This window comes from Pelmatolapia mariae, linkage group LG17 (genome assembly GCF_036321145.2).
Source record: "Pelmatolapia mariae isolate MD_Pm_ZW linkage group LG17, Pm_UMD_F_2, whole genome shotgun sequence".
NCBI classification, from domain to species: Eukaryota; Metazoa; Chordata; class Actinopteri; order Cichliformes; family Cichlidae; genus Pelmatolapia; species Pelmatolapia mariae.
In genome coordinates this window covers 9,731,378-9,757,552 of record NC_086242.1, presented here as the reverse complement: position 1 = coordinate 9,757,552, position 26,175 = coordinate 9,731,378, and the positions used below count along the sequence as shown (strand labels likewise).

At 40.6% G+C, this 26,175-nt stretch overlaps 1 protein-coding gene across 1 annotated transcript; it reads right to left on the bottom strand.

Moving 5' to 3' along the window:
• Positions 1 to 2,043: 2,043 nt before the first annotated feature.
• gpr37b (G protein-coupled receptor 37b) lies at positions 2,044 to 21,346 on the bottom strand. Its single transcript, XM_063501136.1, has 2 exons — positions 19,621 to 21,346; positions 2,044 to 7,733 (listed from the first exon to the last, which is right to left on the bottom strand). Exons 1-2 carry the CDS (start codon positions 20,680 to 20,682, stop codon positions 6,915 to 6,917), a joined length of 1,881 nt encoding a protein of 626 aa, XP_063357206.1. The 5' UTR covers positions 20,683 to 21,346; the 3' UTR covers positions 2,044 to 6,914.
• Between the last annotated feature and the right edge of the window lie 4,829 nt (positions 21,347 to 26,175).

Sequence of the window (26,175 nt, the reverse complement as noted above, 5' to 3'; positions counted from 1 at the left end):
TCAGCCAGGACTGCAGACACTTTAGAAAGTATGTTGCTGATTGAGGCTGATTGAGCCTGAGCAAGTGCACTGGCAGGAGGCCAACTGTTTTGGGGGAAAAATTACCAAGCTGAGTGGCACATCGCCCGTCAGCTTTTCTGGGATGAGGAACCCTCCCGTAATGTAGACAGACACACACACCCGCATGAACATGCATTGCAGAGCTTCTTCTGTGAGATGAGGGAGGAGATAGATAGTGGTGGGAGGACAATACATAAAAGCCGTCTCAAAGTGAACAATTCCTCTTGCTTTTTACCAGACATTTAATTTCTTGTTGTCTGCCTTGAGAGATAAATGACAGATATTTAGTGGATTTGATTCAAAGTGCAAAATGAGCTGCTGATTTCATAATAATGGACTTCAAATGAGATCTTCTAAATGCATTTTAATTACTTAAAATAATGTTTTAACTGCTTGAGACATTTTAATAATTTGTCTGTGCACCATCAAAGCTCTGTTAGAGTGATTTATTTAGATCAGATTTGAATAGGTGAGTTGTATTCTCCTTTCTCTCTTCCTGTTCAGTGTCACAGCAACCTGCTGTTTTTAGCAAACTGAAAGACATCTACCTTTCCCACATCTCTCCAGCCCCTAGCTTTCTGTTTTGACATGAGACTGCGTTACATAAAGAGCAAAAATGAAAGCGACCACCTCCTCACAACAGTGGGAGTGATTCACGTCCTCTTGGGGACTGAGCAAAGACGTCTTTGGTGGTTCTGGAAGCTTTCTGGCATCGCCGCGTGTGTTCCAACAAGACAGCTAATTCTGTTACAGGAGGCATAAACAGTTCTGTTCTTATCGCAAACACAGACCCGGGACGTCGGCTGCTATCGTCAGCGTTGTATAACACTTTGGATGCAACAGACAAAGAAAAGGCAACAGAGAGAAGAGAGGGAGAGAGGGTGTGTAGGATGTGTTGCAGCACAGTGATACATCACTGATGAATATTTTAAATGGTCCCCTGTTATGTGAAGAGGAAGAAAAATGAAGACAGCTTTTGCTAGAGTACAGCAGTAGTAGGAGGATCTTACAGAAATCAGAACATGAGGAGACAAAGTTTGTGAGTTACCCCAAGTAGCGGGAGAGTTTGGAGTAATTATTTCCCTATTTCCTAGTAGTGTATTCCTACACTTCAAGCTGTGTGCCAAACTCCAGCCATCGCAAAATTTCAAGCAGTGCTAAAAATAAGGTGAGTGGCTGACTGAGAAGGAGTTGTTGTAGGCCACAGATAAATAGAGAGCAACACAGAATACCAAGGCACCTATGGCACAGTGGGCTCATTTGAGGTAAAAGACTTTCCCCTTCAAGAATTCCCTGAAGTGGACATTAGTGTGGTGGAGGACCTTGGCTCTCCTTTGCCATATCAATTTAAGCTGTTGGCTCCGGGCCCATTCATGCCCGAAGCCAAAACTCTCTGAGGTGAGGCAGTGCATTTGCAAGAGAAGAGCTGATTAAGTCGAGGGATCGTCCATCTTCTGCCACTGCTGAGCCAAAAGATAGAATGGCAAAGTGCTGGAAACATAGATGTGACAGCATCACGCAGTTGATGCAGATTTGTCAGCTACACACATACGTAATGCAAACTTCCTGTTCCTCTACATCCCAAAGTGTTACACTGAACTCATTGTTGTGTTCAAGAAGCCCGATTGAGATGATTTGAGCTTTGTGACACGCCATATTATCCTTCTGGAAGCAGCCACAAAAAGATGGGCATGGCCAACAGCAATATTCAGGTAGGCTGTGGTGTTTCAGCAATGCTGAGTTGTAGCAAGGGGCCCAAAGTCCCTGGGGGAATTTATAATACTTCTTATCCTGAATGTATTAGGTTGCTTTATGGGGATTCAGTGTTTTGATCTTATACGCATTAAATGACAGGACCTTTCAGCCTTTGTTGCTTTGTTATAGCTTTCACATCTCTCCCAGCACTCACAGCTATTGTGAAAACAAACAAAATACATCAACACCACTGTAATAGTACATTTAGCAATTTAATATAGTTCTCAAGATAAAGTTCTTTGATAAACAAAGGGACAGTTTTTTTTTTTGGCTATATAAAAAGCTATTAGAAACGAGTGACTAGACTTTGAGACAAAAGTGGTTGTGTGCTTACATTTTCAGGTATCAAATACAGACACGTTTTGCTCAGAGTGAAGAGGATACTCACAAACTTCGGAATAAACGTCTCACTGACTGATTTACAAGACTCACTTCATCAAGTTTCAACCACATCACTACACACTGAGCCACTTATGAGCTATACTTCCAGAAATATGCAGAAAAAAGAGAGTCAGGTTTAGGAACCAGTTTAAATCTAAGTGCCATCAGATAGCAGGAGATAAATGGGAACTTTCAGTCATTAAACAAGATACCAAACCATGTTCCAATTTGCTTTTAAATTGATTTGAAAGGGAAAAACTGAACGGTGGAAAGCCCTAAAAAAGGGTCACACACTGACCTACAATACATAATAGTGATGTAATAATAAAAAATCTCAAACAGGCTGCAGGGTATTGATTTGCAGGCAGCATCCCTAGGAACTTGTAAACTATTCATTACAGGCAATGGGCCTGAACTGATTCAAATTTTCTAGTAATATTCATCTTCCTGTAGTGATGGCGCTTAAAGTAAACTGGCCCCCATGCTGAAAGAGACATCCAGAGATAGAGTGCTACTACCACAAGAGCACAAAAGACAGACAGAGAGAAAGAGAAGGTGTTTGGCAGTGCAGTCGTATGCAAAAGAGTCATCGCAATATACAGTATACCAATGACCATCACACCTGGGTCATCACACAGGTCACATAGGTTAATGTTAGTTTTCAGTATTTAAATAAATGGAACTTTTGATGTTTTACAGATACAAACATTATTTGGTCATCTCCCGCTCTCTGGATGCCATCCCAACTTCTAAACTTCTAAAGCATACACTTTCAATAATATAGTATATATTTAGGGTTTTATCTATTAAGTTATTCATAAATTTGACAGGAGTAATAAATGAGATTGATGTTCGAACCTTGTTTTGACCCAGGTCTGATTAGTAGGATTAAGAAAACGGATATACAGTACAATACACTTGAAATTACACACTGTGAAAAACATTTCATTGGTTCTCCTTAAAAGCTCAAGTAATGAAACTGCAAAGTGTATTCGAGGTCATGACACTTTTCATTTGACTGGTTGCTAGGCCCCGCCCTCCTTACGGTCCTGGTGGTTCCCATCACATTTGCAACAATAAATTTTCATTAAAATGTTTACTGAGTTCTTGATTTCAGAGGTAGAGATAAACAAGCTTCTCATATTTTCTTTAACCAGCTGCTACCAAGCTTTCACCTTCTACTGGCAATAAGTACTAACTTTTTGTCGAAGCTGCTGGCGTCTCTGAGATTGTACAAGGTTGCAGAGAGCAAATGTCACTGTGTGTCTGAACTATAAAAACACATTACAAGCCATCCAGGACACTGTGGTTTGTGTCTTGTGTAGGAGATTTTTATTTTTTTTTAAATCTTGGTTAGGCTTAAGAGCCAAAGTACTTAGTAAGGTTTAATAAGGTTTAGGATAGGGATGTTTCTAGTGACTGATTTGCTACCTATTAGACTATTCAACTAATGTTTAAAAACATTTAAACTGAGCACATGAAGTTAAACGTGAGCCAAAAACAAAAAATTTGAGTGTGTTTTAGAAATCATATATAAAAATGACGTTCCTCGTTAATCAAATCATGTTTTAAATGTTCCTAAGCTGTGCAGCATGCACACTCAGATTACTTTGATGAGCTTGGCTAACCTTAGCAGCGCTAGCAGCAGTAGACTTGGTTTCTTCCATATGGTTACATCTGGCTTCAGTTGCTTGGTTATAGTTTCAGTTTATTCTGACAAGGTTTACATACAACTATTCCCCCCATCTTTTTGCAGTGTTGCAGGACAGCGCTGGTTAGATGGCTGTCATTTATTTACTTTCCCCTTTCCTCCTTTACAGCTTCCACTCAAAGTACATCACTTTATTAATGTAACTGCCGTTGTTCATTAATAAGATAATATTAATGATATGTTTAAGCAACCTGTCAATTAGCCACAAACATCCCTAATTTAGGAAAATTTCATGGTTTGGGTTAAAATATGTCTCTTTACAATCTTTCATTGTATACTACTGCTAAAGGGTAGCCAGCGTGACAAAATGTCACACCAAATGGGTCACAAGTTGGAAACGGTAACAGGGCTCACCATTTACAACTGCTACTGTAATTAGCAGATTAAAACTGGTGCAGCTAGCTAGCTCAGCTAGCTTAACTAAAATGTTATTGTAAGTAGCACTAATTGGTTGAAAATGCTGTCTTCAGCTTCCTTCTTGACCATTTTAATGAAAAACTGCTGTCCTAACTATTAGCTGATCTTGCTCTTGCTAAAAGACTAAACCCAAAAACACACACTGCAGGCAAATAAATCTTTTTTTATTATCTTAAGTGCATTTAAATAATGAGCATGACTATAAATAGTATAAAACATGGATGTAGCTTCCATATCAGAACAATTAAGCTAATGCGTAAGTGGCTGAAACCCTGTCTGAAGGCCATCAGAGGGATAAATCTGTGAATACAAAAAAGCAAAATTTACGGCCCTACAAAAGTGTGGGGGAAAATAGCTGTGTGCCTTGACCTCTGTAACACTTTCCTGTTGAATTTACGGGCTCAGTCACTCATTCTGAGTGATACTGAGTAAAAAATTAACCTTTTCTTTTTTTTTTATCTTGGTCATACTATGTTTAAAAATGGGGGGTTTATCTGTGGTATGAAACTGCACAACCATTAGCTAACGAGCTGCCAATCACAAGTCATTAGCCCAGTGAGCCTTCTGTTTCAAACCTGCCCTCTTTGTCACATCTGGATTTTTGCAACCAAGGTAACGATGGCAGAAACATTCAGAAACCAACAGGTGATACTACAGTAGCTACACCCATCTTTTATCTGTTGCCAAAGCTCAAAATGTGTCTATTTACAGATGCAGAAGTATGACTGGACAATTACCAGTCAGGGTAGTGGGTTTAGCCAGTGGTCAGTTAGTCCTGGTCCTGCCATAGGGTTAATAGTAGCACTTTGTTTTACAGTTCAGAAATAGTAAATAAATAACCTGTAAATAAATAACAAAAATAAGAGCTGCTTTGTATTTACTATGACCTTTGTAGTTGTTGGTGCAAATGTATACTTGCTTCAACAACAGTTCCCTAGTATTTACAATGTTTCACTTATTTTTTTTAAAAAATAATATGGTGTTATATGGTTTAAGTATTGAATTATTGACAGAAAATTATTGCCTTTTTTAATATCTTACATAATTAGTTATGTGTTATAAAACAACAATGATAAAATGTGTGCACTAGTTATTTATTGTATCTACCGAACTGTACAGTGTTAAGTAACTAATATTTTGATTCATCTGTAAACACCAGTAAATGCTACACTGTAAAAGAAAGTGCCACTATATTCTTAGTTGTGTCACTCTGAATAAAGGTAGTAACTGAATGTAGCAGCTCGGTGATACTCTTTGTTGATTTTGTTCATCTTTTACATTATTCAAGAGTCCCAGGTAACTGTAATCCGTCTTCTTGACCTGAAACAAAGTATGCAGCTAAATTTCTTGTGATTCTAAGTCGAACCTATGGATCTGTTGTTTACAGCGCATTCATCATAAGAGCACCAAAGAAAGTGTACAGTATATATACAGCCCAACGTGTAAGGCGTAACATCATACAACAGTGTAGTGCAGATACTTCTATCTCAGTCCACTTCGTGCTGAGTCCGTCCCTTTCAGTTACATTTCACGGTGTTACGTTCCATTAATTTCCGGTCTATTCGTATTCAATTCAGTCTGCATTGTTTCATTCAATCCCATTCCACTTCATGCAACGCTAATTTGATTTCAATTAGTCCACTCCCACACGTCCGTGTTTGTTGTACTCTGAGACCAGCCCAGCTTCGCTCGAGTCAAGCGGATATTTTTCAATATACAATGTAAGTGTGGCTGTGTACATTTGGATTCTCCAGTGCAACCTCCTCCCTGTGTTTTCCTTTCACAAACTACCATTACTGCTGAGATGGCCTTTGCTAGTTTAATTATCATAAGCCTTGTTCCCATATGTGCACCATTACACGAAGCATAAACTGACACCTGATGTAGGTTGTAAACTTAGCTGTACTTCTTATGGGCAGTGTGAGCCTACATGTTTAGGTGATACTGCTTAGATGTTGTGTCTGAGTTACTATACAAGGTGCACTTTATGAGTAATTAGCTAACTCTCTATAATTTCAACTATGACATATTTGGGAGGTGATTAGCATTGATTATTTTCTTGGACATGTTTTTTTTCGTGGTTGCCAAATCCACATTTGTTATCACAAACAACTGAAAGACCCTACTTGTTGTGACGTATTTACACTGTACAGTGTAAAAACTCCAAATTAGATTATTTCTTTAACTTGTGAAGAACCAGGCCTCAACTGGTTAGGAGGTCATTACAACTGCCCCAAAACATTTAGCTAAACAAGGCCTACAAAAGGGAAGTGAGTAAGTCTTAAAGGTTTCAGGCAGGACTGTTAAAAATAAGTACTGACCAAGTTTTAGAAGCACCCCATGGCAAGAGTGGAAAGACAACTTTGCCTTTTCTTAAATGTCCTGGAAAAACAGTTATACAAATATCGTAAAGTTGATGATCTTGAATAACGGGATGAACATATTTAGAGCACCCAACTTCCTTCATGCACCCATTTAGAGATGTAAGTGGACTAGGTAAGGCAAATCTCTCCTAGCCGAGTCTTGAGAAATACTAGCCACAGGCAGATATCAGGCTAGTGACATCACCTTCCCTGATGGTAATGTCAGTCTAGCAGTTGGACCCAGCAGGTGTGTAGTTACTCAGCTCCCTGCGGATGGTGCTGAACGGCGACAGCTCCAGCTCGGTAGTGCACTCGTGTTCATTGTCGTCACTTGCTGTGGCTGAGGAGGGGGCGTGGTTACAGCAGCAGCAGCAACAGCAGCAGTCCAGGAATGCCCTGCCTAGCGGACGACACAAGAGGAGCAGCAGTGCCGGCGTCACGGCGGCCCGACAAAAGAGCAGCAGCTGGGAGAGGAGATGGAGCACGGACATGGTATGCTCAGGAACTCCGGCTGCCATGTAGGCAGAAACTATGTTGCAGATGTTCTCAGGCACCACGCACGCGCCGTAGACGATCGCCAACGCGACGACTGTGCAGTTCATCTGGCTCTCTAACCGAATCTGCTTCTTGTTGCTGCGCACGCTGGCCTGTTCTGCATGCCGAATCTTGCGCGCCGTCACTAATGAGCACCCGATTGTAAAGAGAGTGGGGAGACAAAAGTAGCAGCCAAAGCACCACCACAGCCGAGCACCCTCGTACGTCAGGCCCAGCACATAGAGCATGTCAGGCAGTGAAGTGGATATCCTGATAATGCAGCGTTCCACAGGGGGCTCATCTGGGATTCCTGTGTCCTCTGCCACGAGCTGTCGAATGAGGAGCTCCGGGAGTGCCAAGAGGAGGGCGCCGATCCAGATGACGGCTAGCTTGGCAGTAGTAGACGTGCAGTTCTCTATCATCTCGTAGTACATCTGGACATTGGTGGCTGCACGGAAGCGGTCGATGCACAGAGCACACAGGGTGAAGGTGGTCACACCCAGGGAGGCCACCTGAGCAAACAGACAAAGAGAAGCCCTTTAAACATTATTAAGAAATTAACATGACACGTAACACTGCGTATATCCAGAGGCCTTAGCTGACTGAAATGCATTGCCTCAAGAGCGTTGCTCATATCTTGAAATTTTGCATCAGCACAGAATGCATGAGGGGGAAATTAGGATGAAAGAGCTTGTGCTAACACTGGCCTTACACAAGTGATTATCTAAAGTCATTTCAACAGGCGGATGGGCTTATCTGTTTTCAATTCTGATTCGCCTGTGACACTCTGCAAAGTTATAGTCACGGCTGCCAGGCTATCGAGCATAACAAAGAAAAGATACTAAATTATCTCAAATGGAGAAATGATATTTCAGAATCTTGAAGAAGGGCTGCTTCGTGTTGAGTAAACAAATGTGTTTCTCTGCATCGCACACAAACACATCAACTTCCACCAGCTGAAAAATCAGCCGCCACCAATAGAAAGACAGCAGGACAAAGTGTAATGGTACCGGCCGTTAGGTACACCTGACAGTGGCACAATTACATGCAGTGGGGCAGCAGAGGCACAGTGGAAGGCTCTAAGCTGTGATTAACACTGTAGTATCCCTTGATGCGTGTGTGTGTGAACTGAAAGCAGACAGTTAGACACCACACATACATATCAAGGGAGGATTTTGAAAAAAGCTGTCGTCGCTGGAGTCACTCGTTCAAACAAATCTTTACACCTAGTGATTAATAGCAATCTAATTAGCAAACTTCCAAAAATATTATGCTTTCCTGTTAATTTCTCATTCAAAATCTGCACACCAGAGCTATTTATTTGGCACTGCGTCTGCCTTTTAGATATGAGAATTGTCAAATTGTCAAATTTCGCCAACACCTGAAAGCATCTGTTGGATTAGCCATCGTTTTGGCACAGTGTGGACCCTGCAAAATGGTCCTCTGCAGCTGGAGCATGTGCAGCCTAAACATCCACTGACCCGCTGTCCTTCCTCATACAACACTGCTTCCACTCCTGCCCCTTCATATCAAATTTAATTATAACAGCCAGCTTCCCAGATGGCCCCATTGAGCTGACTTTAATGTTCTAAACACATACTTCCTGGATAGATATAGATGTTCAAACAGGAACACGCACACACGCTGACCCTGATACACATGGAGGTCTAAGCAGGCTCATAAAGGGTCGTAACCATGATGGAGGTGTATACTCTCTGAACAGTAGCTGTGATGAATGTGACTGCATTTGGGACCTGGAGGTTTTATTACTTGTTGTGCCAAAATATTGCAACTGGCACTGATTTGTTTCTGAGTGTATTTAGGATGTAGTGAAAGACGTGTTCCTTTTAGAGCATCTTGTGTATGATTTCTTGTCAAACTCTGAACCGATTAATCCATTAGTTGGTTTGGTTTGTCAAATTTTGAGCGCACTTGGCAGATGTCATCTTACACTTAGTCCTGCAAGTTTTTATACAGCACAACTGTCTGCTTCTTGTAATAGAGATGAGCGTCAGTCTGGAGCTGTTATAGCAGTGAAATTTAAGCAGGATTTGACAGCCCCATGCTGTTCATCTACAGCATGAACAAAATGCAAAAAAAAAAAAAAAGCACACCCTTCAAATGTTGCTGCAGTACAGGCACAGAGCGACTCTGCTCGCTTGATTCATGCGTGTGTGGATGCCACTTACTGAAATTGCATTCTGCTGTTGCCCTACTGCACTCTTGAGTGTACACACTATGCAGGGATGCATGTTAGGCATAAAACACAATGTTTGATGTAGAACAAAAAGGTGTTCTTGCACTCAAATAATAGCTGATTGCATTTAAAGGTTCCATCCACTATTTAACATTTGAATATGTTGTATAGATTATTTTTCTTTTTTCTTTCTGTCATATACTGGTTACAGTGGTGGATGCCCATATTAAACATAGCCAGAGGCCAAAAGTTCAGACTTCAGACTCATCTAAATGCTCAGTTTCAGAAGTCAGTGAGATGGTATATTCCTAATTGGTCATCTCAGGCGCACACCTCTGGCTTTGAGCCCACCAACCTGCTGTTTAAACCAGTGTTTTTTCTCCATTTTTTTCTACCTTTATTATTGTGAAACATCATATTAGTCTCTGTGTCTGACCCACTTCTGACAGACACAAATATCCATCCCGTACACAAGAACAGGTGGTTGCAAATGCTGAATATTTCATAAATAGAACAACAGGCCTGAAATTGGTTTTAAAGGCAACCGAGCTTTGATCAGCATGTCAGGGCGGAGAGCAAGGGCAAGATGAACAAGCATAGCTTTGTACTGGAGGGGAGATGAGAGAGAGAGAGAGTCCAACATGCAGGGCGGGTGGGGGTGAAGCTGTCACTGTATTTGTGGAAGGGGGAATTGCAAATGAGAGAAAGAGAAACAGAGGCAGAAGAAGAATGGAAAGTAAAGAGGGAGTCAGAGAATGAAAGGGAAAGAGAGAGAATGAGAGCTGAACAATGGCAGAGAAACACGTCAGTGAATCTAACTCACTGAGTGATGGAAAGAAAGAAATAACCCACGACATCCTCAGAATGATTAACAATGTTAATGTGGCATTTATCCCAACCAGCAGCACTGACCTTGTCATGTTCAGTTTACCTGCAGGCAAGATAACAGGTCTGTTAGCTTCAGGGACAGAAATCCTGCAACAGTAATGCTCTGATCCAAAACCCCCCAAATAAATAATATATTTACACTCCTGTTGATTTTATACGTCCTGTCTCTTTCTAAAGGAATAGCTTGAGATTTTTAGTTATTTTCTTTCTTTTCTTTCCGATACCGAGTATCAGTCAAGCAGAGGAACTCAGTAAAGATCTAAGAAGGACAAATCACAAGTTGAAAAAGTCTCTTAGATACATTTATAAATAATTGGAGATTCCAAGATTATAGTTCAAACAATTGTAGGCAAGTACAAGTTTCAGATGTTTAACCACTTTGCACAAACTGTCGACCTCAAATGAGACAAAATTTAGGATGATCAGGAACAACCCAGGAACCATAACCTGGAAACTGCTGGAACACCAGCGTCACTGTCCATAGTGAAGTGAGTTGTACATGGTCATGGACTAAGAGGGTGCCAAGCAAGAAAGAAGCCCCTACTCCAAAACTTGACAACTTCAAGCTCGACTAAAATTTGCAGCTGCTCAAACAAACAAGCCAAATGCTTTCTGGAGAAAAGTTTTACAGTCAATTGAGAACAATGAGCTGTTTGGTCACAATGAGAAAAGGTTTGTTTGGCGGAGTAGAGATGAGGCGTTCAGTCCTAAAAACACTGTACAAATTGTTAAGCACGGTGGTGGTAGCGCTGTTTTGCTGCCAGTGGTACTGGTACATTGCCCAAAGTGGATGGAATAATAAAGGACAACTACTTCCAAATTGTTCAAGTTCATATCAGCTAGAAAACTTGCACCGAGTTGGGTATTCCAATGAGAATGAACCACACATCAAACACATCTGTATACTTTTGCCCTGTGTGGATTAGAGAAAAATCCAAGAGAAAATCCAAAATAAATTCAAACTTTTCTTATTGTGTAAGTCAGTAAAGATGCATGCTGAACCATCTTCACCCTGGAAAAGAGCACTTCAAAGAAATTATTAAAAGCCCCAAATTAGCATTTTAATGCACATGATGGGTGTATGTAGACTTCTGACCACAACTATATTTAATAATAGAAACAAAAATTTACTTTATGATTCCCTTTAGTTCTGTGATTGGAACCCCTTCCTACCAAATAATACCAAATATCAAATAATATCAAAACCACCTGTTACCACCTGATGATAGACAATTTGCAAAAGAGGTCAATGCAGTTTTTCCACTTGATATCATGAATTGCTTCTCAACCTTGGACTTCAAGAGCTCAGAAAAAAAAAAAACAAAGCCATGAAAAGGCCTTTCATCTACAACACGTGTTTTTAAAATTCTGGCAGTCCATCTGCGCAGCAGGTGAGAAAGACATTTTCCCCTGGTGCTGTTTTTTAATAACGGCCCATTAAGTTGCTGATTAAAGGTCTTGTGAGCTGGTGGTACAAAGGCTCAAGCTATTAATTGGCTCTTAACAAGGACTGGTGGAGCATTTGGGGCCATACTGTGACTACAGCCACTGTCAGAGGGTAATGGGTGTTATCAAGTGATGAATGGGCTAATGTCAAAACACAACAATGCGCAAACACAACCACACACATAGACAACCAGTCTGGTAGTAATGAGCCAGGGAGACAAAGGGTTATTCCAGCTGCATTGCTTTTCTCTTACAGGAGTGTGTGACCCAGTGCAGGTTCCAGAAGACCATAACTCTAACCAGAGAGACCCTGCCAATGACAGCAACCATCCATCAGGTGGGCTGCATGAGCAACAGAGACAGCGGATAGATCAGGGTTAGAAGGCAGGTCCTCTGCTCATGCCCATGTTTATGCTGAATTTTTGAAATTATCTTTCTATATGGGTGATGTATATGGGGGGTAATAGCAGACAGAGAGCAAAATCCAACCTTGTGGACCTGCTCATGCTAGCAAAACAAAAAAGGGCATAGCTTCTGCTGTTAAATATTTATTGCTTGTTTTCTGTTATCTTCCATGAGTCCATCCATTTCCTAAGTTATAGGTGACTGAAAGCTGTCCCAGCTGACTTTGGCAGACAGACTGGTGACTTGCGTTGGGTGTACATAACAAGAGACACACAATCATTCAGGCACACTAATGTAATGCTAATGTAGAATCATCTAATATGCACGTCTTTGGACTATAGTGCCTTGACTGCTGTTGTGATCTGGCGATATACAAATAAAACTGAACTGAATTATAGGAAAAAACCTAACTAGCCCTAACTTGACAAAATCATTGTAAACACACAGGCAAAGGCCGGTGACGCTACTGTTACCAGGTAACAGCCTCTCAAACCAAAGGGGTAACACAGTTTGGAGGAGGAAATGCAATAAATATAATACCGTTACTAAAGCCGTGATTTTTTTTTGGGAGAGTGTCTCATGACAATGACATAAGCGAGTTCGACGATCGTGGCAACAGCTGTGTGCAGATCAACAATGGATAATATATCGAGTGCAGGAGAGCATATGACCGTGCAGCGTTTAACGCGTGGAAGTACTGACCTTACTTTGAGTTTGATTCCGTAAAAAATGACAAAAACATTGGCGTCCGCTGTACAGTGCGTGGGAAGAAAACTTCTTTTTACAGCGAAAAAAATCCCCTAAACTTCCGAGCAACCGAGTACGCTGCCACGGGAATGTGAAATTCACAGAGAAACTCGCGGATTCTTCCACTGACCGCTGCGGCACACCTGCACCAGGGCAAACATCCGCCTGCCCCACTCCTGCTATACAGATGAAAATAGAGCAACAGGACCGCTGATTTTATTTATTTTCTGCTGTGTTTCACTTGCATTTATTTGAAAGACTGAGTGTAAACACAAAAAAATATTTTAATTTATGTGCTGGAATGTGCAGAAAATAGGTTTAAATGTTAAACAAATTTCTTTCAGTCAGAGAATGTTGCATATAATTTAATTTTTGCTTGATGCATAAAGTTAAAAGATTAAAACTAATAAAACAAGTTTTAAAAAGAGACTTTTCCATTTGATTACATTTTATATGATGGATTATGCAGAAAAAGTAGAATTGGGCTGAAAGATCTATCGCTTTATCACCTATTCAGGTTGTAAATCATGTTTTTAAAAAGTAACCAAGTAAACAAGTAACTAATTACTTTTGAAAATAAGTAATCAGTAAAGTAACGGGATTACTTTTGGGGGGGAAGTAATCAGTAATTAGTTACTGATTACTTTTTTCAAGTAACTTGACCAACACTGCTGTCTAGTCTGTCAGGACCAGTGTGGCCGTGCTGTCATGCCACTCCCCAGCTGCCCGGTGGGGTGACGACAATAAATCATCAGGATTCATCAGGAATGATAAAAGTGTGCACTGAAAACTTTATGGTATGGGTTTCAATAGAGTAGCTCCTGTAGATTTAACTTGCAGATGTTCCAGTACTTCTGTCCATAGTGCAACTAAAGGCTGGAGGTCTACTTATTCTTTATTAAACACAGTAAGAAATAATTATCTTTGTTAATATTTCCTCTTTTTTTTCTAAATGAAGGAGTGACTAGTTACTTGTCTTTTTCAGCACAAACAGTTAGCTCGTTTTAACATCAACTTCTATAACAGAGCACCACTGAGTAACAGCTGGAGAGCTCCAGCAGAGCCTTACTGCCTCAGCTGACTACGGCAGTCTGCAGCACCCAATGTGCTGCTGAACTCCATTTACCCAAGATGGATTTCTACATGAATAGTGGACTCCTGCAGCATTCTCGGTGCTGAATATCATGGACGATGTTTGAATTTCTGTTGATATAACTTCTACCCTTAAAAAAAACAACAACAAAAAAGCACGTGGTCCATTTATGTTTCCAAAGCTCTCCTCTGTGGATGACGTTGCTCAGTAGTTGTGGCGATGGCTTAGATCTGATGAAATAGCTTACGTGATTTTGCTCTTGTGATGAAAGAACACGTGTTCGAAAGCTTCGGAAACAAATATATAAAAATTGTGTATGTGCAATACACTACATTGTGCATTACACATGCACAAAGAACGGGAATGAGTACTTAATGGGCTGCTTTGTATTTTTTTTAATTACATTAAGAGCAACTGTGCTCTATATCATTGCTTTCTGTTTTTTCCTGACTGTTTCTTCCAGACAATAAATTTCTCTTTCATTGAATTATATCCTGACGTGTGGCAGATTTACCCTGGACGCAAAAAAAAAAGAAAAAAAAAAGAATGCTCTCATTCTACAGTGGCGGCTGGAAAAGTCCTGTTCCAGGTCATTGATTCCTGCCTGGAAGTGTTACACTGAAAGCAATACAAAACAGAACAGCTTTCATGTTCTATTCTCTTCTATGAAGCCTGACTTTGTGCTGACCTATTCTATGTTGATGTAAAGCTGATATGCTGCTTGTTTTCACTCCACATAATTCATGATGATAATCACCCAATGAATATTTCATTTACATGAGTAATTACCAATTTAGGCAACTGCGTCCAACGGCAACCCCGATCTTTGCTTCATGCTGTTATTTGAACTTGTCTGAACATACAAAACACCAAATCTACTCATCCATGGACAAAGAGCTGGCTGAATGGACTCACCATCATGCATAATGAAGAGCTGCTAATTACATACTCTGAATAATTCAAATACGTATACTCCAATTAACAATTACTCGCATGCCTGACAGGCTGAGAATGCAGAGGGCGCGAGATCCAGTTTGTGTTTGTGTCTACGCGTTGTAAGTGTACATCTGCATTTCAGTTTATATTAATGTAATATTCATTCTGTCTCTAAGTGTATGTGAGTGTGCGTGTCCCAAGGCTTGTTTCTAATCACAGATAGCTGATGCGGAGAGAGGAGAGGGGGGAGAACAGCCGCAGGCAGTGATCAGTAGGGAGAAGGCCATCCCACCCATATGGAGAAACACCACACCCCACTGACTTTGTGAATGTGTGTGTGTGTCTACAGGCTAGATGGTTACATAGATTTTAAACCGACATAGGCTTGGACACATATAACTGTAAATAGTAAGAGATTCTCTTTTCATGACCTCTGGTAGACCTCTAAAGATCGACCCATAACGGTATGGTAAATGAAGATAAATATTTTTGATTTCACTAGCAAGGCTATCATTTTGGATTCTTTCTTTAGAAAGAAAATCATAATTGCAACTGACTGTATATGCCTTCCTGTATTCTACTACTGTACTTCATACAGCAGACATAAAGAGCAGACCAAATTCTGATTCAGTTACCTGAGGGTCTGCGCCTCAGTCTGTGCACGGTGAGTGTGTATATGTCAAGCTGATGTATGTCCTGCCATTATCGCCAATTTCGACACTGTGCATTGTGGCCCTCGGTGGGTCCGTGCAGCCCTGTTCACTCTCTCCTCATACTCAAGCTTTCTATTGCACTCTCTCTTCCTCCAGCCTCTTTCTTGCTCGGTTTCAACAGTCTATTTCACTATGTCTGCCTGCTGAAGCCCTGACTACAGAAAATACCAACGAGGCCAAATACACAAGGCACAAACTAAACTAAACCTAAACTGAAGGATGATATTGGCCTTATAGATTTTTACTTACTCTGCTTAGAGTTAGAAAGAAGGAACTTTCAATGAATTAGATAAGCTAGAACATACTTAATGTATCCCAAAAGTTAGGAAATTCATGATAGTCAGAGAATCAGCTTTAGTCAAAATATGAAAGACTGAAAACAGGTTGGATGAACGGCAGTAGAGACAGGCAATAAACAGACAGATCATAAAGGATTCTTTTTTTATGAGCTGAAGTCCTGTTACTGTTGTCACACTCAAAGTTCTCACATAAAAACACTTAGAAATGTATATAGTAAATAAAAGCACAAGTTGTACATAGCAAATATAATCAGTTCAGGTTCTAATGGCTCTAAGCAGATGCTATATGGCTACACTAGTATTGGGATTGCCAATATAACACTAATTACAATGCATCTTTAGGGAGATGTATATCCCATGATGATGATTGCCAATTATCTATCTGTCTACTAATGGGAGAAGTCATTAGGCTGTTGCATATGGGTTCAGTTGTACAATACTTGCATGACTGTTTTTTCCCATATAAATATAAGTGTACAAATTTTGTGTAAGTCATTCAGTTAGTGAGATTCTTGCGTTTTTGTTGAATTTTGTCCAACAAACCATGTGCCTAATGCTAAAAAGTAACAATATTATCAGAAAGAGTTGGACATTCAATCAATGTTTCTGTGACATTGTAGCTTCTCGGATGCCTTTTTCTGTAATGATTTACAAGCATCTCTTTAATTGGGGTTAACAAGATGTATATAAATCACTCTGTTACAAAAGCATAGCTTTAAATCAACCTTGACAAATGACTTCTTTTTCCTTCTGGCTTATACAATGCTTACTGCTCCATTTATTTGTTATTTTACTCTAGTTTCAGGTCTTATTCTAATAAACTGCCAGGTGCAAAGCCCCAATTATTGTCCATTAGTTTTGCCTTTTTTTTGGGCTCTGCCCCCTTACTGCCAAGAGGGGTAGTGTGGGGTGTGAACAGGCACTGTATATGAAATGATGTGGGCTGGCAGACTGGCTCACATTTTTATTTTGTGCAGGATTTCTCGCCGTGTTTGCTCACATCTCACACCAAAATTGCTTTCTCTTTGAGGTTTAGAAATTCCACACTCGACTAAGCACTGAATAAAACAAGATTTACTTAAAGCAGCTCCACGGGAGGCTCCTCTCTTTGCACAGACACTCATGCATTATCTATAGAATCTCCTGATTTGAATACATACCTGAATCGGGTTCTGTGTCTGTCTGTGTTGTGTATTTATGCAGTGACTGAGACTGTGTCCTTATTTCAAATGATAATATCCCCTGTGACTCAATTTGGGTTAAGTGAAGAAAGAAGTCACTCCATAGGGTGAGTGTGTGTGTTTCGCTGAATGTTCCACAGGGAAAGATTGAGCCCTGGGCTGCATTACTCACAGCCTGTTTGATACATGCATGCACAAATACACACACGGAACACAGACAGGGCCCTGTGCACATGTCCTGATACATATGTATATTAAAACACATCTTGAAATGAAGCAATAAACACATGGAGACAGGTGTGTACAGCTACTTCACAACAACATATTCCGTATTAAAAATAACCATTTGGTCTGTGCGGTGGATGTGTGTTAGTCAGGTTATTAAATATTATCCCGTGGTCCCTGGGAAGCTCATATGCAATAACACAGGTAGGGGGCCTGTTTCTCTTTGATCCCCCAATAATTAAAACATATGCAGTCACAAGGTGTTTGCAACACGGTGCACAGTGGACTGATACTAAATATGAGGATGTTATTATACACTAAAGAGTAAGTATGCAATGCTAAATATAATCTCTACTTATTATTGATCATTTTTTTGCAGCTTCTGCAAAAAATGTAGGCCTAGTAAAGTGCAGAGCCTGACCGATACATCAGCCTATATTAGCCTTTTGCTGATATATACTGGTATCGGCATTTATTATTATAGATGAGATAAGATAAAGAACTTTATTGTCATTGTAGTTATACAACGAAATTTGTTTGGTAGCTCACAGAGGCCAGCAGCAATAAAACAAGAAGCAATAAAAACGCCAGCTGATATATCAAAATATCGGATTTTTTAAATCACCAAATATCGGTATCAGCTTTAAAAATTCCATCAGTCAGACTCTAGGAAAGTGTGAGTGGACCTTTACCTTTATAACTTTACTGAACAAATAATAGCCAGTGAGCATATGTGACCATAAGCTGACACTTGAGTTAAAATGAAGAAAAAGCACCAACTGGTCTTGGATTTAGAAGCCCATTGTAAACTCGAGCGTTGCTCTAGAAATTGGCCTTCAGCTCTGTCTCAACACCCTTACAATTACAGTTGCATGGAAACTTCATGAAAGCAACGGAAACTCTTCAGAAAGCTAATATAAGATTCACCAATACCAATACCCAACAAGCACCACAAGCCTATGAACATATCTTTCTGGGCTAAATCTGACCACTTTAAAAAGGCGACCTCTCTATCTATACATTTGGTGGAAATGTAAAAGGTGAAAATTTATCTTCTTAGGGCTTATTTTTTGTTTAAAAGTGAAAGTTTAGGAAGGAAAGGGGACTTTTTTAGTGGTGTCACTAAAAAGGAGTCTAGGTTTAAATCTGCCAATTATGTGAGGAGTTTGTAGAGTTGTTGAAAAAAAGTGACCTTCACTTTTAAACCAAATTTAGACATAAAGGGACACCGTTTCAATGACCTGAACAGATGGCCTTTCAACCAAACCTTAGTGTAGATTAGACGTCAGGCATAGGTATCTTTAACATCTCAACAGGTTTTTGCTGTATGGCTGGTAAGATATTATTAGATAACAGCTCTTCCTGTTTGCAGGCTCTGTAGCATCTGGAGGGAGGAGTTGAAGTTAAATTCTGATCACTGACTCTGGCTTCTTGCCTGGTTACACAATCTGACATTTACTCTTATCTTTCTTTCTACCTTTGGCTGCAAACAACATAATTCCTACATAGTCATGACTCAGATGGGTTGCCCACAATTTCTCTGTCTTCAAATCAAGCATCTTTAAACACATATGTAACCTCCCCCCTTCAAGTTCACTTGAGGCGGGTCATGCCAACAGCCATTCAAAACAAGCTTAAGCTGTGCCTGAGCTGGAATCCCTTGTTTTACACAAAAGACATTGCGCTTGTGGGTGAATCTGACACTGGTGTAATTGCAGTAAAAACACAAAGGAAAGGTATCAGCATACTACTACTGCTTATGAATGCTGGTGCGTGGGAAGGGGAGGGTACAAAAAAGGCAAGGAAAGAGGCTGACTGAGTATATGTGCATATGCAATGCCTTCCTCAGGTGTATGTATGATGAAAGCAGTGGTGTATGAGCCAAAGTAAATGGCAGATAGCGAGTGGCTGTCAAACATGCTGGTGCGTATCTGTGCTTGTTTGTGTGTTTGATGCCTCCAGGGCTAAGTGAGATTCCTCTCCAGTTGCAGCAGGTGCACAAGTGCCAAACAGATTGCCTTGTTATTGGGTGAGGTGTCATCCTGTGACTGTGTGTACTTTCAGGTCTGTCAGTGCTTTGAAAGTGAAACCAAACTCTTAAATTAAATCTCTATATAGGCAGGCAACGAAGAGCATGACACCTAAATGACACTGACTGAGCCCCTTCATCATCTGATATCACTGAAGGGATCAATTCAAAACATTTCCACTATACCTGTGAGAAATTTAAAGCAGAAAAAAGACACAAATGAAAGCTGGGCAGAATTACCTCCACATAGGGCACCACTTTGCAGGCAAATTCTCCCAGCAGCCAGGACTTCGTCAGTTCGTGGAACACCACCATGGGCAGGCAGAAGAAGATGAGCACAAAATCCCACACAGCTAAATTTGCCAGCAGAGAGTTGGAGATACTCTTCATGTAGTAGTTCTGGCACACGATGCACAGGATGGCAATGTTTCCCGCTATGCCCACCAGGAAAATGACCCCGGAGACGCACGTGATCGCGTAAGCGCCGTAAGTCTCACTCGTCACCGGGTAAAAGGGGTTCTTGATCTCGTTCTCGAAATCCTGCGAGCTGGGAGGGGTGATCGGCGTGGCGTCCCAGGGGTTTTCCTCTCGGAAAGTGAAAAACTCACTCCTCCTGGTGAAGAGGTCAAAGGGCAGTTCGGTGGAGGTGAGGGCCACCGGTTTGGGCATGGGTTCCCACGGTGACGCGTGAGGTTGAGCCAAAACTACAGAGCTTTTGTTCAACCGGTTTCTCCCCCTCTTCCACGCTTTCTTCTGTTCATCTTTTGTGCCTCTCTTGTGCCTCTCGCCCTCCTCGGGTCCCCCTCCTCCGTCTCCCCAACCCATTGAAGATGGCTTAGCCGCATTGTAGTGTCCACCTGCTGGCGTCCCCGTACTACTAAACCCGCCATTCAACTTTATCCTCCTATTATGGTGGCGCGTCGAGTCCCAATGTGAGACGGCGTTGGGATCCTCCACGGGTGTCAGAGTCCTATTGTAGTCGCGTTTGCTGTGTCCATTTCGCCGAATTTCTTCTGCAATTACCCTCTTCCAGGGGTGAGTGGAGTTAAGGGTCCCTCTGATAATTGCCCGCTGTGCCTGCAGCTCTGCCGAAGACGCACCTGTGGCGTACTCGGGCAAGAGCGCACGGTCCCGGGCTTTGTTTTGATGACTCTCCCGGAGAGACCCCTGGAAAGTCTTGCCAGAGTATGCGCTGCTGTTGCTCTCATCTTTAATCCGAACTCCTCCATTATTTCTCAAAGATAGCAATACATGTATATGGGCCAGTAACACGAATAACGTCCTAGGCGGCAGAATCTGCATGATCCAGGAAATTACTGAGCGCAGTTTAAATCTTCACGAGTGCATGATCATCACACCTCTATGGAGCTCGGGGGATAATCTTCTTTTTAGTCAACACCCATGTTGGAAACCGTACAATAAATAGCACAGGGTTACATTCGCTCTGCAAACTTGCAAGTATCCCAGTGTCTTCTTCTGCACTATTTGCACTGCAGCTGCAATAATCTCCAAAACGCCTCCTCCTCCTCGTTTTCAAAGTCTTGGCATTAGCAGGACAGCGAGTCAGTGTCCGGATCCAGAGAGAGGGAATTGTTGCATATGCACGCACAAATCAGCACAGCATCCAGTTTTCAGCTGTGCGAAAACCCAGATCCCTGCGAGTATGTGTATGATGTTAATTCATTGGGTTGGGTCGGCAGCAGCAGCAGCGTCAATGCGGTGCAGTCCGGGTAAAGCCCACCAGGCTGTGATGCACGGGAGTAGAGAAGAGAGAGAGAAGGAAAGAGGAGGGGTAGAAATCGGTCTCTTCTCTCCCTGTATCTCTTCCTTTCCTCCTTTGCGTCCAGTATCTTTCCTTCTTCGCTTTCTCCTTGGGTAGGACCGTGCGCTGGAAGAAAAATGCACTCCCCTGGCGGCTAACCCCGATCTGTCACTCTCCATCCATCATGGAGCATCTAGCAGCCCCGGAGCAGGCTACGGTTACAGCAACCCCCCGGCAGAGAAGCCTGCCACGCCCGACAAGACGTGCTAATAAATATATTTCCCAGTTTTTAATTTTTACGCATAGGCGGCGCTGTGATATCAACGCGCATTTAAGTAGATGCCTTCCAGTCGAATTTGTTTAGACTCAAATAGGAAGCAAATTGCCGCTGGGTAAAATATCTATACTTATTTCAAGAAGAAAACCAACTTTTAGAGAAAAATCTCTTTCATCTAAGATATCTTTTTGATCCGCCCAGCTCAATTTATCTGAAGCGCCTCCCCGAGGCATTTTTTAGTTATGTTAAAAAAGAAACACTTTCAGACTAGGCCTACTACTTCATGAAGATTAATGATTCATGCTTTAAATAATTTCACTTATAAAAGTTGCTACCCATTAAAAGCAGCTCTCACAGTCAGTATCGTCACCTCTCCACCTTGGCCCGTTGGGTCATTCGAATTCAGCCTTCACAATTTCAGTGCACCGGGCTGCAGACTTCACTTTCATCTAAAGCCTGAACGGATCACTGTGGGCAATATATACAGTAAACATTGATTGCGACTTGTTTTACGACTGTACCACAAATCATTCAATATGCCTTTAAAATGATATTTGACTCTGACCCTAAGCTTTACTCAGAGGCTTTAAGAAGCACTCCAAACACTCGGATATTGTAAGAAGTGGCTTAACCGAGAGGAAACGTTTCCTCCATGGATTTGCAGTGTTAATTAATGGAACATTTCTTGAGACCACTTGCTGTGTTAATGCACTCTAATTCCACTTCGACTTGACTGTTCTTATATGTCTGTCTTCTCTTGCAATTTCTTCATTTTGAGTTAACTACTGAAACTGCTATTGTGACCATAACAGCTATAAAGAGCAGTGACTGCAAAATCAGTGTAATTATGAGCTGCAGTATGCTTCTGCAGCATCATTTTTTTGGGGAAAATACATATAAAATGTAGGGAAAACTCCTTAGTATACTTGTGCTATACCAATACTTCATGATTTCAAAGGATCATCATTAGTTTGCAAATTCTGAACACATTTTAATGACAACTAAATCGCTTTTGAATGTCTGCAATAATTAGTCGATACAACAAACACACCTTTCATCTTTTCATGTGTGAATGTGTCTGCCTCTAAATCACTTTGGGGCAGTGCTGTTGTTTCAATGGTTCTAAATAAATGTAAATATATTAATGGCTATTAACAGGCTATAAATAAAATACATACATGTTTGCGGTATATTTTTTCATTTCCAAAAAATTGTTTATTTAACACAGTTAAGTAAGCTACATACTGATCTTTGAGGATTGAAATAAAGTATTAAACCTATCAAACTAGTATCCATGTGATACCGATACCAACTCTGGTATCGATACTAACGATATTTGGATCGATCCCCCCACCCATCTCTAATAATTAGCAAGGTGTTGCAAGTAATGGAAACCCAGTTTAAATAATTAAAAATAGGCTAACGGATAAACCTTTCAAATGATAACGAGAAAATATCTGTTTTAATAGTAATCTGAAATGTTTGTGGTCATATAACAGTGTTGTTGAGTGAAACCAAACCAAAAAAGGCAAAAGTAGGAATCTTTCTGATGGCAAGCAGGGGGCGACTCCACTAGTTAAATGGATAAAGTCAATGAAAACAAAAAAGTTTACCTCAGTAATCATTTACCTAATGAGTTCATGGTCACTACATACATATCTTATTTATTACAGCATAACGTTTATGTTGTAAATTATGCTCATATTTAATTAGAAGATAAATGACTAGCTTCTACAGTATGGTTTCCTTAATTTCTCAATCACAATCATGCTTTTTTTTTCTTGCTTTTTGTTTCAAAGATGCTGATGGCTCATATCTAAGGCTTCAGAAGGGGAGCTGACAAACCAATGTGTGACGTCATGCTGGCTACGTCCATCTTTTATATTCAGGGTTTGATCACAATTTCTGATTAAAAAAAATGTCTGTCACAGAATATTGAGGGTTATGCGGCTATGGCAAGTAAATACACCCTGATAAACAAACACGTGCACAAAAGCATGACCTTTCATTGAGTATGTCCAGTAGCTCAGTCAATAATTCAAGAGCCTTTAGAGGTAAATGAAATGAGCCTATTATGTCTCAAGTACCCTAAGTACTGTTAATGGACTCACCCTGCTGCAGACACTGACTGCATATTGCAGCCTTGTAGGAAAAGTGAAAGATGCAGAACACATTGGCAAACTTAAGAATGCTCACATATGAGTACACACAGATATGTGAGCATGGAAATAAATGGCACATTTAGAGATTTTAGATAAGAAAGTGTGTGCAAATGTACTACCCCCCAAAAAGTTAAGATGGTGTGTAAAATTTAAATAAAACCACAATACAGTGATTGCAGTCCCAACTAATTTGGCCTTATTTTTCCCTTTTTCCTTTGATATGTTTTCTCTGTTCTATTGTGAATAAAATATGGATTGATGAGGTTTGCAAATCATTGCATCCTGTTTTTTTATTTACATTTTACACAGCTTCCCAACTTTTTTCGGAACCGGTGTTGTCCAGTTCCCAAACAAGCATATGGTTCTGAATATTTACATATCTACAGTCATGCTTACTCTCTGTTTGTGTTTTCCCCAAAAAACATATGTTGTTTTCAAGAGGATCTGAGAGAGTGGAAAGCAAATTGGCAAACACAGCGGACATCTAGCAGGTGACCTTCTACATCAAATAGGTGAGTGGAGCCAATTCCATCCAGGGGAGCATGCACGCACACATAATCGCACACTCGTCCAAGTTTCACTTGGGGGGTAGAATGCTCAGGATTGATCACATGAGTTGCTGATGCCAGAGTCCTCATTTGACATTGAGTTGGATTTATTAAAAAAAAAAGAGTTTTGGTTGTTTAATAATCCGTGTAGCGAAAGTGAGTCAAATATTATACAGTATTAAATCAGCTGGGAGTAATGCGGTTTGCTCAAAGACATGCAGTGAAGAGGAGGACAGGATTTCTTATTCACTTTATGCATCATACATTTCCTTGTAAACATGCTTTTTAACACATGGGTTTATTAGGATTAATTGAAGCATTTTCAGTTAAAATGTGCACAAAGTTAATAACACAGTAAATGCTCAGCATCTGTCAGGCTTCACGAGTTAAATACTTCAAATTAAGCAGTGTGCGCGACCTTGAGAACACCACCACCCCACAACTATTTTAATAAGCTAGAAAGCAACGCTTCATATCTGCTGTGCATGTGGTCCACGGAGACTCCGCAAGATGCCGTGTGTGGGTGGAGATAAAGACGAGAGGTTCTCTCACAGATGTAGTCATGCATGGAAACGATCAATGGTTCAGACGCAGAGGGACATTAAAGGGCACACAGCGTGCCTGTACACACATGAAATACAAATGAAGGCTTCAGTGCGCACATCAGCAGCGGGAGCCATGCACTCATGCACAGAGGGGAGTCTGGAGTTTAGTAAGGCATGAAGTCAGTCAGACGAACATGCGAGGGCCATGAAGATTTCATGGAGTTAATTACAAAATCCGCTCACATACAAATGTACAAAGTAGAACACATGGACAAATCCCACAGTGCATCGACGCTCCAATGAATTATAGAAACATTTAGTTTGATTTGGTTTGATTAGAGTGAAGGAGGGTCCAGAGGGTGTAAACAGTTTCCATACTAATCTGAATAAGTTACACCTCCACTTCTGTGTAGTGCACTTTGGAAGAGCCATTGTTCTAAATGAGTAGCTCAGTGAGTCAGTAAGATGTTGGAAGACTTTATTAGGCTGGTAGCCTTTAGCTTCAATATGTAAAACCACACTACTGTGAAATTATCTTTATGAACTCAAGCTGTAGGAGAGTGGAGTGCCATTCAAGGAAATTGCCTTTTAACAACATTTGACTTTGCATACTTATGTCGTGATTTGCTCTTGTGCAAGGTAAGGCTTTTATCATGCTGATTAGAGCATAACTCGATAGGCTGTTGTTTCGAGAGCTTTTCACTAAAGTCATTATTGTGCTTTAAGCTTTGTCTCATTCTGATGAATAACATTAGCTTCTCATAGTGTCATCACATCATCAGGATGCTCTTAGTGAGGATTTCTGCCAGGTTGTAATCATGATAAACTAAGAGACCCTCAGCACGAGTTAATGTATAGCTTAATGCTGCCATCTAGTGGTGTTAAACAGAATTGCAGAAACACAGGTAACTGGTAAATACGTTCTTTAGATCATTTTTCTCTTGTTTTGTACTGTATATTAAAAAAAAAAAACAACCCACCAAGCATACTGATGTGCTATTTCTGTGGAGTCTCTTATCCACTTAGCCGGAGCGTAGCTTGCTTACAGGCAGGGATGGAGAGGCAGGTCTATCATCAGGTAAATCACAGTATTGCAATCAGAACCAGAAATGCACTAAAAAAAACAAAAAACAAAACAAAAAACGTCTCGGCCTTCATAAATATGAAGCAATAAGTCTGAATATATAAACCCCACTAACTTTGTTTCTTTTGACTCTGGGAGGAAGCCAGAGTACCTGGAAGGAACCCAGACAGATGGTGGATTCAACCCAGAACACTGTAGCTGTGAGGTAACAGTGCTAACCACCATGCCACCACTGTGTGCAGGAAGCACTGTTATAGTATTATTATATTAAATTTAACACTCTACATTGTACTTATGTAAAGAAAAAAAACCATTCAAATTTGACTTGCAATCAAATTATTTTAATGTTAGAATTTTGGGAATGAATATGTTTTGAGTGTGATGATTTATTTTTTTAGTTACACCTGGTCTTATAAG